Raw genomic sequence first — 19,440 nt, forward strand, 5'->3', positions numbered from 1 at the left:
GAACAAAATTTGATATGGTGGTTACACCATGTTTTCTGTTCGTTTTGTTGAATAGTGTAACAGCGGATTAGAAGAGTTGTTAATGATCAGTGCCAAGGATAGACAGAAAAGTGGAAGCTATGTTTTAATGCAGCAGTTTGTAAATTCTTACACTTGGGGAACAGTAACTCAAAAATAATTTTTACACTTTGTGGGGTGTGAATTAAAAACAACAGACGAAAATAGAGACTTAGGAGTTATGATACATATGAAGGTGAAGTTTTCTAACCAGTCTAGAAAGGTGGCTATGAAAGCCCTTGGCTTTCATAACCACTTGGAAAACCAAGGTTTAGATAAAGGATGAGATTTTAAAGTGGAGTGTGGAATAAAGGATTTCATTCCTACAAGAATAATTTCACTGACACGATCTGAGCAAATGTTGACATCAGAAGTTTTTAAACAGTAATCCGACAAAGGAAAAGAAAACTCACAGGTCATCCTATTTTGCATTCTTGCAATGCCAAACAATACGAGGTTTGGAATAGCTATGAGATAAAGGCTCTATTGGAGAAGAGACAATCATGAAGTTGTGATCTGAGGTGCCTAAAGGACCACTCACTTTTACGATGTACTTAGAAGGGTTGTTTGTTACAAAAAGATCAAGCGCGTTGGCTGTATGATTAGGATTGTCCGGTATTCTTGTAGGTAAATGAACAATCTGTGCAAGGTCATTAGTAATTGGAAAAGCCTCAGCATCTCGAACAGTTGGGACAGTGTTACTAGAAAATGGAAACCAGATGGAGTTGTGAACATTAAAATCACCAAGGAAAATTACCTCACTCTTATGAAAGTTGGACTGGAGAAAGTCAAAGGGCTCCAAGTGATTAGTGGAGTTGGGAGAACGGTAGAGACAACAGATGAATTTGACACAATGAGGTAGAGAGATTTTAAGCCAGAGAAGATCGAAAAGAGGAGATTCCAAATTACTAAGTCTCTGACAGTGATTATTGGAACGGACATATGCACAAGTACCACCTTTGAGGTGAAAGGAATCATATAGCAAATAATTTGGGCAACTGAGATGAGTAGTAGTACTTGAATCAACCGATAACTGAGGTTCTCTCAGAAAAAGTACATGGGGTTTGGCAGTCTGCAAGTGCAAATGGCCATCGTTGAGATTAGAATTGAGACCACGTATATTTGTGAAATGAAATAAGTGTTTGGGAGGTTTAGATCTTTTCACAGATAAGCTTTCTCTATTAGTTTGACAATGCATGATGTATTCAATAGTAAGAAAAAGTGGGAGGGGGTAACATGCTGTATGAAGTATTGCCATTTTTGGATATGTCGTACACATGGTAAGACCCAGATCCTTGACATAACTTGGTCTTGACAATCCTCCCCCCCACCCACATACACACTACTCAGGCTCCCTCCAGTCGTTATCTGGCAGAGTAGAGGAAGCAAGGTTATACACTAGCTAATCCGAAAGCCTTCTAAAGAGTTACCAATAGGTTCAGTCCGGTGTACTAACTAGCAGCCGGCCTGCGTACACCGTTTTAGAGCTGTACCCTCGAAAATCAAGGAAAATTGGATCTCGCCATGATGTTCATCATGTCATCAGTCATAGTACATCATGGAAGAGATGGGGAAGGATTGACTGAAATTTAGAGCTAATGCTTACTTTTACTAATGCGGAGTCAACTTCAACAGTTGAAAATGGCAGTGAGGCTGTATCATTGAAATACTCTGCATTTAATTGTTATAAGTATGTGACAAGGTAAGTTGCTAACAGGATCATCTTAATGAAAAAGAACGGTATCTGTCCAATTCAATATTTCCAAATTATCAATCAGTATTGTGTAAAAGGTAGACTGTGTATTTAACTTTCCAGCGATTAAGTTATAAACATTTCTCTGGGGATCTTAGTTGCCACTCGATAACAAAGTATTTCCAAGTTTCCCTGGAAAATGGCTTTTGCATATTGTTTTTCAAGTGCTACATATTGTCAGTGTAGTTTATCAACATCAGCTGAAGGCCAGGAGCCACAATGATGCTGATACAGTTTGCAAACCTTGTTTACAGATTTATGTAGATTAGTTAAGTTGTGGTTACACTAGGGAATAATGACATTTATTTCTTTTGACTTTATTTTTAGTAGCTTTAGAAGCAGCCAGAATGATTACATTTTGTAATACAGGAACTAAGGTTGGAAGATCTGTGGTATCAAACATCAGAACCTGGTAAGGAAAGAGATAATTTTTCCAAACGAACATTCTTATTTGAAAATTTGAGAACTGTGATTGAAAGTAATCCAATCCATATATCCATACTGTGATTGAAAGTAATCCAATCACAATCTATATTTCAGAAACAAACCATATTCAAAGATGCTAGAGAAACATCAATATTTAAAGTTCCTAATGAATTTGCAAAAGTGCAAGGTAAAGATCAATCTATGATATGTGAGGTAACTTCATCTAAAGGCTGACCATGAGGATTGATAAAGGAACTGAGATTTACCATTAAAGTCCTCCACAAATGATAAAGTTTTATGAAGTTAAATGTATTATGGCTTGATCTAAGGAATTTAGAATAGTATCTAAATCTACATATGAAGCACAGTAAACCAAAAATAAATGAAGAACTGAAGGTGACACTAACATAAATAGAAGTTATGAATTGAGTGCACAAACCAGAAATGATAGTAATAGCTAATAAATTAATAAAAATAACAATAAATAACAATTACAACAGCAGATCAAGGACAATCATGATTTGCTTGAACGACTCTTTTCAAAGAAGAAAACCAATAACCTTTCCTTTAACATAGTAAGGTTCTTTGATTAAAACTACATCTATGGATTGTTTATAAGGCATGTATCTGATTTCATATTTATGTGCATCAGTTTGTAATATTTTCAGAAATTCAGGACTGGATTGAGAAGTTTTCAGTAGAGCAGTGGGCTATGTTGAAGTACCTTTAGATACTCAGAGCAGTGCACATCTGATGAAATGGCGATATTATTTTCTCTGTTGTTTACAGCAGGGAGATTCAATCTTGTTAGGGCAGTGCTTAAACACAGCCACTTTGAGCACAGTGCCCATGACATGGAGAGTTCTGTGGGCAGAACCATGAATTATGTCTGTAACCTAAGCAGAGAAAACATCTTGTTACAATAGCAAAGGGACAGTGAGAATTTCAAACAAGGAATAATCTATCCAATGATGCAATACATTTATGAATGTGTGGAAAAAGGCTTATTAAAAAAAACATGTAGATCTACTTTTAGTACTGAACCCGAAATAAATTTCCATTTTCACTTCATCCAATGCGATTACAAAATCCTTAAATTTTTATTGTACAAATCATCTGTATTTTCCTCTTTAGTAAACTCTTTAGGAATATCACATACCAGGATTGATGGATTAGACAGTTTTGGGAACATCACAAACAATACCAGCTGAGGAAATAGCACTTGAGATAGTAAAATTTTCCAAGTAAGATTTATTCACTGTCTCAAGCACCAGTCCCTTATTATACACAAGACACAGTCAGTGATTTAACCTTTACATTTCTGGACTCAGTTTTTAAGGTGTTTGCAACTGTGTCATTGCCTGTTTTTCGTTCACTGTCTTCTCTGGCATGAATAATTACCACATTTTGCTTGTTTTCCCAATGGAGTTAAGAAGTGCTCACATCCTGTACTATTTGTTGAGTAGAGGCAGATGGGGCTGAGTTTCCACAAGCTGCATCAGAATATGAGCATACTATACTAGAATCTTTAACCATTTTGTCAGAAGGAAGATATCCAGCCTCTAATGTTACTATATAGAAAGTGTCCATGACCTTATTTAAGAGGTTTGCTCTGGACCTCACTTCATAAATGCAGTCTTTAGTCTTTCGTTATCAATAAGTAATGCTGTTGCAACTATTTCTAAAACTGACCAGTCATATAGAATACAGCTGCCAGAGGTGTTTTCTATATGATTGCTTGAAAGATTGAAGAGATATCTTGACTAATATCAGTGTCAGCTTCTGCAAGGGCCATTTTTACTACAGTTTTGTTTGTATTTCGAAATTACAATAAATTGTTAATAATTATTGTAAAACTGCAGTGCAGTGCAGTGCAAGACAGCATTTAGGATTATAAGATCCTAATGTGACGTTTTCTTCAATTTAATTTAATTTAAAATAAGGTTTTTCATCGTAAGTGTCAGAATGAGAGAAATGCTGTTTGTTGTTATTTAGAGTATACTGGACAATCTATGAACAAATAAAATACAGTAAACTGGGATTCACATCATTGCACATTTGGTGTTCATTACTGGTGAGCACATACAGGTGAGCTAAGTGGGTTGACCAATAAACATACAGAAGTTTATGAAACCCCAAATACGAGAGGTATTAGAACCTTACAGTACTTAGTACTGTGCATGGGTAGAGACTGAGAAGATGATACGTGTTGACTTGAACTTCTGTAGATAGTCATTTTCAAAGAAAGGTTGTTCAGAAAAGAGAAGCTGAATGAATAAATGAGGAATAAAAGTTGGTTCTGGGAGTTTGAAGTTGGACAGTAAACTGATGCCGACTGGCTGCAGCATGCATACAGAATGCTTTGGAAGAGAGAGAGAGAGAGAGAGCAGGAATTATGGGAACAGTGCCCATGGAAGTATCTATAGAAAACACATGCAACAGAAACAGAGACAGGAGTGAAGACACTGTTAGAGATGAATCATTAATTAATATCACTACCCTCTTCTGAAGAGAATCTAGAAGCCTGAGAGAGGTTTTGGAGGCACTGCCACAGATGTGGGAACAATACTCCATGGCAGGGTGAATTTGCAATTTGTACAGAGTGAATAGCTGTTTGGAAAAAAAGTAAAGCTAACAGCAAAAGAGAAAACCCAGTTTTTTAGATGTAGAGGAAGCAATATTTGTAATGTGCTTATACCAAGAGAGATTAGAAATCAGTGTCATCAAAGGTAGGCATAGGAGCAGAATTCTTCTAGAGATATAAGACAGGATTGAGTTTTAGAAGGACTGAAATCAACTAAGCTATCTTTGTCCCACTGGAGAATTACAAGGAAATCAGTAGTGGATATTCAAGAAGTTGAAGCAGTATGTGCGGGACAGGGTCTCTCAAACTGGAAGGTGGAATGCAATGTGCTATCTTCAGCAAAACTATGGATAGGATTTCCAGTCAATGGAAGAAGACCATTAATATACAAGGGGAAAAGAGTGGGAGAAAGAAGTGAAACTAGGGGAATACCTGCGTTAGTGGATGGTCTTGGTAGACAGAGAGCCAGCTACCATCACCTATAGTGAGCGGCCAGTGAGAAAACTGGCTACACAATTACAAAAAACAGTTGACAAACAGTTGGAAGCTTATTAATAAGACCTTTATGCCAAACATGATCAAAAGCCTTTGAAATGTCACGAGTTTCACCAAACTTTTCCATTGAATTTGTCCTTAGACAGGTAACATAAGCTAGGATATCGCCAGTCCAATTGACACTGACAGAATCCATACAAGTAATCATTGACCAGATGGAAGGTTTCTAGATAGATTATAAGAGTTGTGGTTAATTGATTTCTCCATTACTTTAGAAAAAAGTAAAAATAAGTGCAATGGGAAGATAATTGAATGGGATTTGTCACCCTTTTTAGGAACTGGTTGGATATGAGCAAATTTTCAAACAGAAGGGAATATATCTTTGGAATAAGAAAGGATAAAAAGGGAGACAAAGAACAGGTTTTGAGAACAAGTGGAGAAATACCATCAGGACCTGGAGCTTTCTTAGCATTAAGATTGTTCAAAATCTTCTGATATCCTTTTTGGCGGAAGGCCACAAGAGGCATCGAATGGAGTGTACTGGCAATGGCAGGAGATGGTTTTCCAAGATCATCAATACACGAGTTGGAATAAAAATAGGATGTTAGCAGATCAGTCTTATCTTTGGCTGAAGTGGCAATAGAATCAACTAGTTTTGACAGAGGTAGGAATAAAAATAGATAAAAGTTGCAGCCAATTAGCTTTGGCAAGAGACCAGAATGCTCGACTACCATTTGGACAAGAAGCAAGTTTTCTACTTTATACCTATTCAAAATCTGATATTCAAATTGATAACTGCTTTACAACTGTTGAGGGCTTGTTGTAGGGAGAAAATAAACCTGGAGATTTGGATACAAGCCAATTACAATATGCACCATTCTTCTTGTGAACAGTCTTAGCACATTTATTAGAAAACCAAGTTTACATAAAGGACAGGATTGTAAAGGATTTCATCCATACAAGAATAATTTTACTGACAAGATTTAAGGAAACAGTAGCATCAGAAGATTTGAAACAGTAATCTGACCAAGGAAAAGAAGAAAATAAATAGTGCAGATCATCCCATTTTGCTTGTATTGCCAAACACAAGGTTGACAATGGCCACAGGAGAAAGGTTCCTTTGAAGAAGAGACTGTCACCAAGTTGTGCCTAAAGGACCTCTCACCTCGACTGTGTACTTAGAAGGGTCGCTTGTGAGAAAATGACCAAGTGTGTTGGCTTCATGGTTAAGACTGTCTGGTATTTTGTTAGGTAAATGAACAATCTGTGCAAGGTCATTAGAAATTGCAAAAGTCTAAGCATCTCGACCAGCTGAACCCATGTGACTAGAAAACAGAAGCCAGCTGGAGTTATGGGTTCCAAGACAAAAGCCCACATGAAAATTCCTCAAAGAAAAAACCCCACTGTCATAAATGATCATATGAAAAATACCCACACTGAAAATTGCTCACAGGGATAAATGTCCACATAGAAAAATGCTCACATTCACAATATCAAGCAATATACTCTTAATAAAGCGTTATGTGTATGCTATGATGTAAAGTTCAAACATGCAGTATTCTCAGTGACATGAATGAAGAATATGTTTATAAACGAAAAGTTCTGTAAAGTCAGCGTTTGCTGTGCTGGCTCACGTCAGCTCAATCAGTCCACCCACTCCTACATTGAGCTGGGACAGGCCGGCCATATGCCCCATTGAAGTGGAGTCCGTACGGCATGTGGTAACCCATGCAAGCATTAGTCTATGCATATTCAATGCATGACTAATTTTTTACACCGCCGTGTAGCTGCCGAGTGAGTTGGCATGGCCATAAGTGGAAAACCGCTGAGTTCAGACGAGGTCACTAGGCCAACAGTGGTGGCGAGCGAGTTGGGCTGCGAGAACATTTGAGTCGAGTTGAGCTGAGTTTCTGTGCAGGACTCTGATCTATTTGTCAAACATAACCCCATCCACTCAGTCTTGCCCATCTACTGATGATAGCAGCTTAGTTGCCAAAAAACATATTTAGCAATACGTTTTTACTAAATGAGCTATTCTGTTTCTTGACCAGGCGGTTAGCTATGACGTTTCGCTGAGTACCTTTCCTTTTTATTACGTGTGACTACATGCTCACACCTTACATCTTACAGCCAAGTAGTTTAATTCGAATGATTAACAATACCTTAGACCCGGACCATGGTATTCTTCCGGGCAATACAGTTTTCCATCAATTTCAGGGTTCGTTTAAGATAGATATCACTGTATTATTATTAACTTTCTTAATATAATACATAATTTTTGTAGAGAATTTCTAAACAATTTGAATACCTTTGTCGCATATTTATGTTAACAATAGGGTTGCCAGGGTTCAAGCCCCTGACTGCTGAATACGGTCGATCTGCCAACCCGCACTGGACCAGCGTGGCAGATTATGGTCCATTTCCCTCAGTATGAATTGTTGAGGAGGCTTCCACCCTGCAGTGGGTTGATAATGGCTGCACTTTACTTTTAGGGTTGCCAGACATCCCGTTTAAAATAGGTTGTCCCATACCTCATGTTCTATTTTAATATGCTGTATTGTACTTGTTAAGACACTGAAATATTCTATATTTTTACTTATGTGATTAAAAACATAATCTTCTTTTAATATAATCATTTTAGTTTCTTATATGCAGTAATTTCGTAACCTGTATGGGTGCTTACAATCGCATAGCTTATTGTTAGGTAGAATTCTGATGATGATATTTCTGGATTAATTTCTATATATGTTTTTTTCTTTTAAATCTAAATTATTATATTGAATATTATAGTTTTATTAATTCTTTTTTTTTGATAGTGCCAACAATGGAGCTTTCAAGCAGTCAGAAGGGCAACCAAGTTTTGACTTACTTGGGTTTTGAATATCGGTCTTTTTCACACTATAAATGGAGTGCTGACTTGGAGATGCAGGCAGAGTCGCTATAGAAAGTGTCATCCAATTATGAAGATGGCAACATTGTACAACAACCAACCAACCAACCAACCAACCAGGGGTGGACTGGCCATAAGACTTACCAGGGAAATCCTGGTGGGCCGGAGACTGATGGAGGCCGGTGTGATTTTGGCCATAAAAACTAGCACGAGGCCGCTACAAGTTTTCTCAGGTAAGAATTTTTGACCCAGTCTGCCTCTGCAACCAACTGAATATTGTCACGATTCCTATCCTCAAAAACCAGAAGCAAAATGAGGCAATACACATGAGTATTTAGTTCTACTCCTTGCAATGTGATGGGTAATGTGCTGTCAGAGTTGAGTAACGATGTACTAGCTCATATGCCCAAACAATCATCCCTTGCAAGAAATCTTCTCAATCACAGAAATGACGGTCATTTGCCTAATCCAACAACAATAAATTTTGACATTTCTGAGAAGTACCATCAACTGGTACTTCATGATTCAGGTGAGAATGGTCCAGATAGAATTCTGGTTTTAGGTGATAAAGAACTCTTGGCTGAATTGAATAAAGATACAATCTATGGAGATGGCACCTTTGATAAAGTTCCAAACACGTTTTACCAACTGTATATGTGGCATGCCAAGGTGGGTAAGCTCATATCTGCCATGTATTTACATTTTGTTACAGAAAAAGAACTTGGATACTTATAACAGAATGTTTGAAATCATGAAGCTGTTGGTTCCAAATCTGGTGCCTCAAAAGGTTTTAGTGGATTTTGAGAAGGCTTGCATGAATGCAGTGAGGATTGCCTTTCCACACACAGGGTGCTATTTCCATCCGGATCTGAGTCTCATCAGGAAACTCAGCAATGTTGGCTTGAAGACTGAATTGTAAACTGATATAAATATAAAACTCAAGCTGAAGTCTCGTTGCAATAACCTTTGTCCCAGTTCATGATGTGAGGAGTGTCTTTGATGAGTTTTCCCGCCACATTTCCAGACGAAGCTATAATGAGGTGCTTGTGTACTTCTTTTCCACATACACTGAGGGTGTAGCAGGTAGAGATACCCAGTTTCCAATAAGAATATGGAATCATCATGATGCAGCTCTTGAACGGTCGCCTAAAACTACAAATTGCTGTGCAATAAATCAATGACAGTTAGGTGCAATAAAGTAAGGAAAATACAAGTAATTACTTGAATTCATGATTTAAATCAAACTTTTATTACAATAATAAATATTCTAGCAAAAATTATTAAACATAGTTTGCCTTTAGCCAGCGGGTAGTTGATTGCTGGAACAAACTCCATCTGTGGTTGTAGAAGTTGACAGCTTAAATAAGTTCAAGGGGGAAGGTGTGCAAACTTTGGGAGCAAATGGAAGGGTGAAATGGGAAGTTTTTTTTTTTTTTAGCTGATGCTGTATAAGCTTTCTTTCTTGCATCATGCCTCTGCTAATGCTAATTTAATGCTTATTGGGATGGGCACACTGTTAAGAGACGACAGATGAAGTATCTCTATCAGGGAAGGATCACGATATAAACAATGGAATGGGCACAACACTAAGCATGCTGACATGTTTGACAGCACGACATGGCCTGTTTAAGACCCACTACTATGAAGGTATGTGCGGTATAATACTGTTTATACAGGAGTGGTTTAACATGAGCAGAAGACGAGCTAACAAGAAGAGGGATAAGCCCACAAGACGATTCTATTATTGTTAGAGGGTTGGCTTTAAGTTACATAGATGACATGGAGATTTCAGTCAGCATGTCACAATGCGTAGTGTACTAAAAAATGGGCATAGCATCAGTGGACAAGATGAGACCGAACTTGGTCACATGATCAGCTAATATCACCCGGTGAAAGTCGAAGGATGAATGAGAATTTGTGGTAAGAGATAATTTCTGTTTGAATGAAAGAGGCTTAGCCCTGTTCCACTAGGGCATGCATCCTAGCAGTTATAAATAGACTTCAATCATCCCATGAGAGGACTCAGCACATTACCCCATGTTTAATCTTCAATAATTCCAAAATTGTCAAGGAGCTGGGTATATTTTTACTAGGTATACACCATATCTAAAAATTTAATTTCTTGATAGAAACATATCCGCCCCACACTTTCTTATCACTGGATACACTGTGAATAGTCAAATTAACAGATGAAACTTATCTATGAAAAGATCTGAACCTCCCCAAACACTTCCTCATTCATTACACAAATATACATGGTCTCAGTTCCAATCCCAATGACATTCATTTCTATTTACAGTCTGCCAAACCCCACATCCTTTTTTCTAACAGAAACTCAATTATCAGTTGATTCAGTTGTCCTAATAATACGTATGATCCCTTCACTTCAAAGATGGTACTTGTGCACAATAGTCAGCTCTGATATTTTCTTTCAGAGATTTAGTAATTTGGAATCTCCTCTTTTTGACCTTCTCTGGCTTAAAATCTTTGTACTTCCATCAAATTCATCTGCTGCCTCTATCATTTTCCTAACTCTGACTTCCTCTTTTTGAAACTTGACTTTCTCCAGTCTAACTTTCATAACGTTGAGGTAATTTTTCATGGTTAGTTCACAACACTATCTGGCATCCATTTTCTAGTTACATGGACCCAACTGGCAGAGAAGCCAATGCTTTTGCAATTACTAATGACCTCGCAAAAATTTATTATTTACCTACCAGAATACCAGACAATGCTAAACCTCATAGTCAATAAGCTTGATCTTTAAACAATCCATCTAAGTACACAGATGAGGTAAGTGGAGCTCTAGGCACCTCAGATAAAACTTGGCGATGATCTCTTCTCCAATGGAGTTTCTCTCATGGCCATTCTCAACATCGCATTGTTTGGCATTACAATTTGACAGAAGAGCATAAGACCTCTTGTGGTCTTCTGTCAGAAGGAAATCAGAAGAATTTTGAACAGCCTTGATGAAAAGGAAGTGCCAGGTCCTGGTGGTATTTCTTCACTTGTACTCAAAACCTGTGCTCCTGTTCTGTGTCACCCTTTTATACAGACACTTATTCTGCTGGAAATTTGCTCATATCCCACCAGTTCCTAAAAAAAAGAAAAAAAAAGGGAAGGGGGTGACAAATCTCTCCCATCCAATATCACCCTTACTTCAATTCTTTCCAAAGTAATGGTGAAATCTATTAACAACCAACTCCTAAACTATCTAGAAACCTTCCATCTGATCAATGATCACTAATTTGGGTTCCATCAGTGTTGATCCACTGGTGATATACTGGCTTATATTACAAATCTATGGACAACTTCAAAGTTTGGTGAAACTCAAGCAGTTTCTCTTGATATTTCAAAAGCATTTGATCGGATTTGGCATAAAGGTCTTCTAAATAAGCTTCTAACTGTTTGTCAACTGTTTTTTGTAATTGGGTATCCAGTTTTCTCACTCTTCGCTCTCTGCCTTCTAAGAAGCCATTCACTAATGCAGGTATTCTCCTAGGTTCAATTCTTTCTTACACTCTTTTCCTCTTGTATATTAACGATTTTCTTTCATTGCTGAAATCTTATCCATGGTTTTGCTGATGATTAGCATGTTGCATTCCACCATCCTGTTTGAGAAACATTGCCCTGCTCAAACAGCTTCAACCCCTTGAACATCCACTGCCAGTTCCTTAAATTCCAGTCTCCAGGACAATGGCATAAATTGGTATGTAATTTTCCAGTGGGGCAAAATAACTTAGTTGATTTCAATCCTTCTAAAACTCAGTCCTGTCTTATATCTAAAAAAAAAAAAAAAAAAAAAAAAAAAGGTTTCTTCTGCCACTATGTTTATCTTCAATGACACTCAGATTTCTAGACAAGATCACATATATCCATTAGGGATTACCTTAAGCTCGAATCTCTCTTGAGATAAGCATATCACAAATATTGCTTCCTCTACATCAAAAACTGGGTTTTTTTTCTTTTGTTCTTGGTGTTACTTTTCTTCCAAACATCTGTTCACTCTGTGCAAATAACAAATACATCCTACCATGGAATATTGTTCCCATATCTGGGGCAATGCCTCCAAGACACCCCCCCCCCTCTCTCTCTCTCTCTCTCTCAGGCTTCTAGATTCTGTTCAAAAGAGGGCAGCTAGGATAATTAATGACCCATCTTTAACAAAGTCTCTCTCTCTCTCTCTCTCTGTCTCAGACACTGCTGCAAGTTTTTTCATAGATACTTCCTTTTATGTCCAACTTGAAACCCACAGAACCAACTTCCTTTCATCTTCCGTTTTTTTGGAACAACCTCCCTTCATACACATTTTCTGAAAATTAAAAGCTACTGAAATTCAAGTCTGATGTCAACAAGTATAAGTTTTCATCCCATTAACCTTCAACCCATGCACAGTACTAAGTACTATAAGTTCCAATACTTCTTGTGCTTGGGGCTGTCATAAAAAAAAAAAAAAAAAAAAAAAAGTGCATGCCAAGCAGAACATTTTTTTCGGTACAAGAGAAAGAGTGATTTACATTGCTGTTAGGAGGGAATGTATCTGAAGATCATAAAATAAAACCCTTTATGGTTTATCATTGAAATCCTACCTTTCCAATGAACTCCACCATCATGAATTGAAGGCTTAATGTTAGAGGAAAAATGTGCCTTTCAAAGTATTCTCCTCCTCCATAATGCACCTGGACCCCCACCCCCCTTCAATCATCAAAGCATTATTGATATCATGTTTCTGATTAAGGATATCAATGGAGAAGGTCAACTTTTGTGGAAGCTTTTTGGAAGAACTATAACAGCAGGGAAGTGAATGATGATAATGGAGATGTGTGGGCAAAAGTTTCACAGACTTGCATGCTGGGAGTTTTGGAAAAAGATTTGGTCTTATCTGAAGATCATAAAATAAAACCCTTCATGGTTTATCACTGAAATCCTACTTTTCCAATGAACTCCATCATGAATTGAAGGCACCTTATGTCAAAGTCTCTTGACTTTCACCCTCAAGTTGAACTTTTCAAATCAACACGTGACATCACTGCCACTGCAAGAAGAGTTGGATTTTAAGGTGTAGATATGAGGCCAATGCAGATTACTTGCTTTTAAAATTTGAAAAAGTAAATGAAGATGACCCTTTGTTGTTCAACCTATTAAACATCTTTCAACAAAGTAAGCAGCTCAATTTTTTAAACACTTTAGTAATGCCATTGGTTATTATTAATGAGAATGATCCTAACAGAGAGAGAAGCACTAAAGTTTCTAGAGAAATTTAGGACTCTATGCTTCTCACAATGACCTCTACAGGAGAGCAAAAATGTTGCTCATCAATTCCACCAACCAGGGGCCAGTATCAGTTGATTCTTCATCCAATTAAATCAATGTACTAATTGAAGAAAAAAAAAATCCTCTTTTCCCTAAATTTTAGATAGTATTTCTTATTTTGGAACATATCGCTATTTTTCCCATGTAAAAGTCAATTCACTTTATGCGATTTCACTTTATGTAGTGATTTCTTTAAACCAATTAATCACTTAATGCACGGGATACCTGCATTAGCAATTGGTAAGATTAAAGTGACAAGCTCAAATGAGGATCTCCGATAGTTTAATAAAAGAGAATAACATGGAGCTCAGATCATCATATTAATTGATTGCTCAATATGACCAAGTAAAGGCCATAAAATAAAAAAAGAAAAGAAAAATTGCAACTTAAGCCAGCAACAATAAACAGAAAAAATTACAACAGGAAAGATTATTTGGAATGTACTTGAAATAAATATGTATTACAGAAGGGGTTGATGTAATGTAATGCTCTGTAATCATAAAATACACCGATCTGAATGGATTTTGATATTTCTGAAATTCAAGGTGTTTCAGAGTGTACTTTTGGTGCTAATTCTAAAAATCTAAATCATTTTTAGCTATCATGTAGAGCATTTTTACAAACAGTACAGACATTCTCAGACTTATTTAGGCATATCAAGATTGCAACTTGGGTAGTAATATATAAACTTGCTAAGCATTTCTTTCCACATTGTTGCTTTCTGGTACAGACATGCTAACTAGAGGGTTGTGTGAACAATTCAAAATAGTTTTTTACATTTTCCGTGCATGCGCTGTGGAAAAATAAAGGCAGATATACATCATTTGTGAAAAGTGTATATGCTGCAAATTTTTGAATTCATTGAAAGAATTTGTTCAATGAATTCAAATATTTAATATAAAACTAAATATTTCAGCCCAAACACGACAAAAAAGTTCGACAAAAAAATTACAGGGCCTTCCTTTTAATTGGAAGGCCCTGTAATTTATTTAAGATAAGATACTCATTATATAGAATAAAATTTTAAAAGTGTTCTATTTTTAAACTACTTTTTGCTTTACACACACACACTAACTGACAAGTAGAATTACACCAAATATTTAGTTGGCTATTGACTGAATATTTGTTTTGGGGCAATTTCAGTTTAATATACCTGCATATTTTCAGGCCTATTCAGTTATCTCAGAAAAGAACCATATGATAAAGAATCAAAATAATGAGATATTTCACATTTACTAATTTAAATTCTTTACTTCTTAAAAGGAAAGTTAATTTAATTTATAAGTTAACCTGTTAGTTGCACCAATAATGAAGACATTCTTCTTCGTACTCATTCCATCCATTTCAGTCAAAATTTGATTAATAACACGATCAGCCGCACCACCTATGTCAAGATAGTAAGCAAACACTTAGTAATAATCTTGAAAATTTATAAATTAACTATAGTCACTGAACTCAAATTCAACCATTACTGCATATAAAAAGTATCCAGTCATATACAGTAGGAGCTAGTTATAGTGATCATGTTTGCAAATTGAATTTTGATTCTAATAAACAAAAATTGATGAATATTAACCACAGGCTATAAAAATAAGGATATAAAGCACAAAATTACACTTTATCACCAAAATTTATTACCAATTAAATATAAATTTATACTTACATACATAGCTTAATTAATATATATATTAATTAAACATATATACAGTAAACCCCCGCTATTCACGGTTTCGCGATCGCTAATTTAATATAAAATGAAACCTAAAAAAAAATGTGAATTTTAAAGCACGGTGAATATTTTCCGCCATAAAAAAACATGGGCATGGCTAAAATTATCTTTCCCCGTCAAAACGGCGTTCAGTGGGTGGGGAGAGAGGGGTGACAAAATCGCGAGCGTGGATGTTTCTCGCTAATCCTTGTTCAGTATGTGTTATGCGCTTGTTTTTAATTTATATGCTTATAAATTGAATAAATTTATCAATTTATAAATTGATATGCTTACAAAAGTGATAAATCTACCGTTTTGCAGCGTGTTAGTGTAAACAGACTTTTTCAAGTGTGTTAATGGAAGAAAGTGCCTTTCTGGACAAGTTCTTTTTTACCCGTACAAAAATATGGCTACGAATAACAAGGGAAATGTGAAAATATCAAAGAAAGTGATGACGTTAGCGAATAAAATTGAGTTATTAGACAATTCTAATGGTGAAAGTGTCTCTTCAGTGGCAAAACATTATAAAATCAATGAGTCAATGGTACGATCAATCAAAAAATCGGAAGAAAAAATTCGCCGTAGTGTCCGTGAAAACGCACTAATTGCTTCAAAAATTTGCTCTGTAACTCGTGATGTTAAATTAGAAAAAAATGGAAAAGACTTTAAATCTGTGGGTAGAAGACCGAACTCAAAATAAAATTCCATTAAGTTCACTCATCATTCGTGAAAAGGCAAAACTCCTTTATCAACACTTTAGCGAAACTGGTGATAGCTGGTTGGTTGGTTGAGTTTTATTGGCGCATCAGCAACTTAGGCTATAATGTGCCAAAATCTTGTCAAAAAAATTTAGGTAACTGGTGATAGCACTGGCGGGATAAGTTTTTTAGCTATAGCAAAGGTGCTGGTTTGAAAGATTTGTTTGAAATTTCTAATAAATATTACATTTAATATTAAATTGTTTCTTGTTTTCATTTCGATGCCATATGTTTGCATTTCACTATGTACTGTCTATGTACAGTCATATTATGAAGGTACATATAATACATACATAGACAAAATTTTAGACTAGTTTTTCTTATATATTTAATACTTTGGAATGGAACCCCTTTATTACTATGGGAGCCACAACTCAGTATTCGCGACATTTCTCAGGAACGTAACCCCCGCGAATAGCGGGGTTTACTGTATTAAAAATTAATATATATATTAATTAAACATAACACTCTCTAATAATTATAATCTAAAACAGAGTAGTCACTTATTTTAGATTGCTTTAAATAATCACTACAAATTCCATTGATAGAATTTTCAATATTATATAACAGTCTATATTTATGATCATTTACATCAGTTTCTTCCAATGTTCTCCTCAGGATGGCTATAGCATCACTATTTTGCCGTTTTGTAACTGGAATTCATTCAGGTTTGTCCTAATTTTCCTCTTCCTTGGCGAAATTATTAGTAACAGACTGGGCAATTTCTTCTTTTGTTAAAGCTGCAGTAATTTGTAGATCGCCCGATCATTAAACTCCTATTCGCTCATGTCTTTAGGCTTTTCAACATGATCAGTATCGTGACTTAGTTGACCATCATGAATAATTAATCCACATTTTTTGAAACAGTTGCTAATGCATGTTTCAGAAACTTCATTCCAGATACTCAAATTCTCTCTCTCTCTCTCTCTCTCTCTCTCTCTCTCTCTCTCTCTCTCTCTCTCTCTCTCTCTCTCTCTATGTTCACTGACATTTTTTTTTTTTTTTTTTGGGTAGTAAAAATTAAAACAGTAACAAAAAAAGATAAGCATCAATCAATAACAAAGCACACTGAATGCACAAATTAGGTGCATTTGATGAACTTTGTGATGATCCTGATTAGGAATATAGCCATGGAATTCAAAGAGGTGTCAACATGATGTTGAAGCCCTACCATAACATCTTGGAAGAAAGTAGGAAGTCACGCCAGATGTCAATACTACAGTTCTTGAAAAAGAAAGGAAAGGAACCCACAGAACCTCAACCAGCAACCTCCCATTATGCCAATGTCACATAAAATACCAGTGAAGCAAATACGTACTCAAGCGATGATTCCACAGGACCAAAGTTAAGTTAAAATTTTATATTATTAATTGTTTTATGTATAAGTATAAATAAAACATGTGCATTAAATGTTTAAAATATTTAATTGTTTATAAAGAACAGAAATATTAGTATATACTTGGGAAAATTTTGGGAATTTTGGAACCTGTCTCATTCAATTACATTATAATTTGGTCTTGTTTTACAACTTTTCATTTTATGACCCTGTTTTGCTGGAACCTAACCCCGATGTTTGTTAGAGGCAATGCATACACAGTGTGTAAATTGATATAGTGCTAGATTACGGTAATGAGAGGGAGCCATAACCTGGATGTATTTTATGCATTACACACACGACATGGTGGGCGCATGTCCAATCCTATGTCACTTCAGTCATTTAAACACAGTGCCAGATAAATCAGTTGGTTGAAGAGGACGATGTTCAGTTGAAAGCTTCCATACTGTATTACAGTCTTTCTCCACTAATATTTTAATTTGTACATTACACATACATATAAAATATTAAAACTTATATTTTAAATACCGCACACTTAAAACTGTCACACACACACACACACACACACACACACACACACACACACACACACACACACACACACACACACACACACACACACACACAGAGAGAGAGAGAGAGAGAGATCAAAAATAAGGAAAATTTGGATAGTGTGGTTGTTGTATTATACAACTGAAATATATCACATTCCTGACCTTGGGATATGTTCTTGATGTTTTAACAATGAAATAATAATAATAATAATAATAAAACCTTTCACATCAATCTTCTTAAATATTCCTAGTTACATTTCTTAATAGAAATGACAATCATCAACGTTAGAAGAAAAAAAAAAAAAAAAAAAAAAAAACTGAAACAGAATTGCAGTTGGGGAGATAAAAATTGTGCCAATGCAACACAGAGCCTAAATCTCCTAAGCATTTTCTCCAAAATAAAAACAATTAACTGTGGAATGATATAACACAGTACAAGCCAATATCACAAATAATATTTTGCCTCTACTACAATATCACCAGACAAGTGTCTCATATTTGAGAAAATACTGAACAAAATTTCTACCACCCACCTTTTGTCATTTGTAATACAGTCAATTCTGGTTATTTGGGACACATTGGGACTAGTGCATTTTGGTCTGATTATGCGGCTGCCCCAATTATCTGAAGTTTCATGTAAATAGTTATAAATACAATGTACCACTCCCTTTACAATTAGTTCACTGTACAATCAAATCATCTTATGACGAACTCACCACAGAAAAGTACCATTCACTATACGATGTGTAGTAAGCGCCGGTCATTGTGATCACGTTTGTGAACTGAATTTTAATTCTATTAAACAGCTATTCTAATTAGCAAAAACAGGAGGAATATTATCCACAAGCTATAAAAGCAAAGATATATTAAGCACAAATTTACCCTTTATTATACCTTACCAATTAAATGATACGTGAAAATCGGAAGAATATACGTGATAATTGGAATAATTAATACGTACTGTAATATGTACATACTAACTGAACTAGTTGACATTTCTGTTCACTGACATTTGTGGGTTAAAATTTAAAACAGTAAAAAGATAAGCAATCAATAGCAAAAAACACGGCACACACAAATTGCAAGTAACACAATACACGCAAGTGGGAACAGAGTAACGAGTTACAAAGCTTTAAAAATAGGAATGAAGATTCCATAATAAATTCCACATTTCACCATAATAACCCACAGAATTCCAGCTGTCGATATTACCGCAAATTCAATAAGATCGAGTTTACCACCCGTTTATGATAGATTGCACTAACAGAAAAGCCCAATAAACAGGTGATTGCTGGGCTTTTCTACGGTTGGAGACAATCGTAGGGTAATCTCCAGTGCTGAGGTTTCCTGCTCCGATTAAACGGCATTTTGTCCCAATTAAGCAAAGTAAACCCTGGCTATTTTCTTGCTTGGTTTCTGTTTTAAGATTTGCCCCAAATAAATGGCTGCCTCGATTAACCGGCGCCCAAATAACAGGAATCCGTACCTAATTTGAAGTAAATGCTGATCTAACTATCTTTCGATATGCAGTAACTGAAAGTTGAAGGAAGATGAAAAACAGTTATT

General features: G+C 35.9%; 1 protein-coding gene across 1 annotated transcript in view; it reads right to left on the reverse strand.

Moving 5' to 3' along the window:
- The window catches only part of TER94 (Transitional endoplasmic reticulum ATPase TER94), a 351,159-nt gene that overhangs the window by 102,026 nt on the left and 229,693 nt on the right, over positions 1-19,440 (reverse strand). Inside the window, exon 15 of the mRNA XM_090386402.1 lies at positions 14,809-14,902. Coding sequence (XP_090242528.1) covers positions 14,809-14,902 — 94 coding nt within the window. The remainder of the gene's footprint in view (positions 1-14,808; positions 14,903-19,440) is intronic.

This window comes from Mastigoproctus giganteus, chromosome 12 (assembly GCF_048544385.1).
Source record: "Mastigoproctus giganteus isolate SK-2022 chromosome 12, ASM4854438v1, whole genome shotgun sequence".
In the NCBI taxonomy this organism is placed as follows: Eukaryota; Metazoa; Arthropoda; class Arachnida; order Uropygi; family Thelyphonidae; genus Mastigoproctus; species Mastigoproctus giganteus.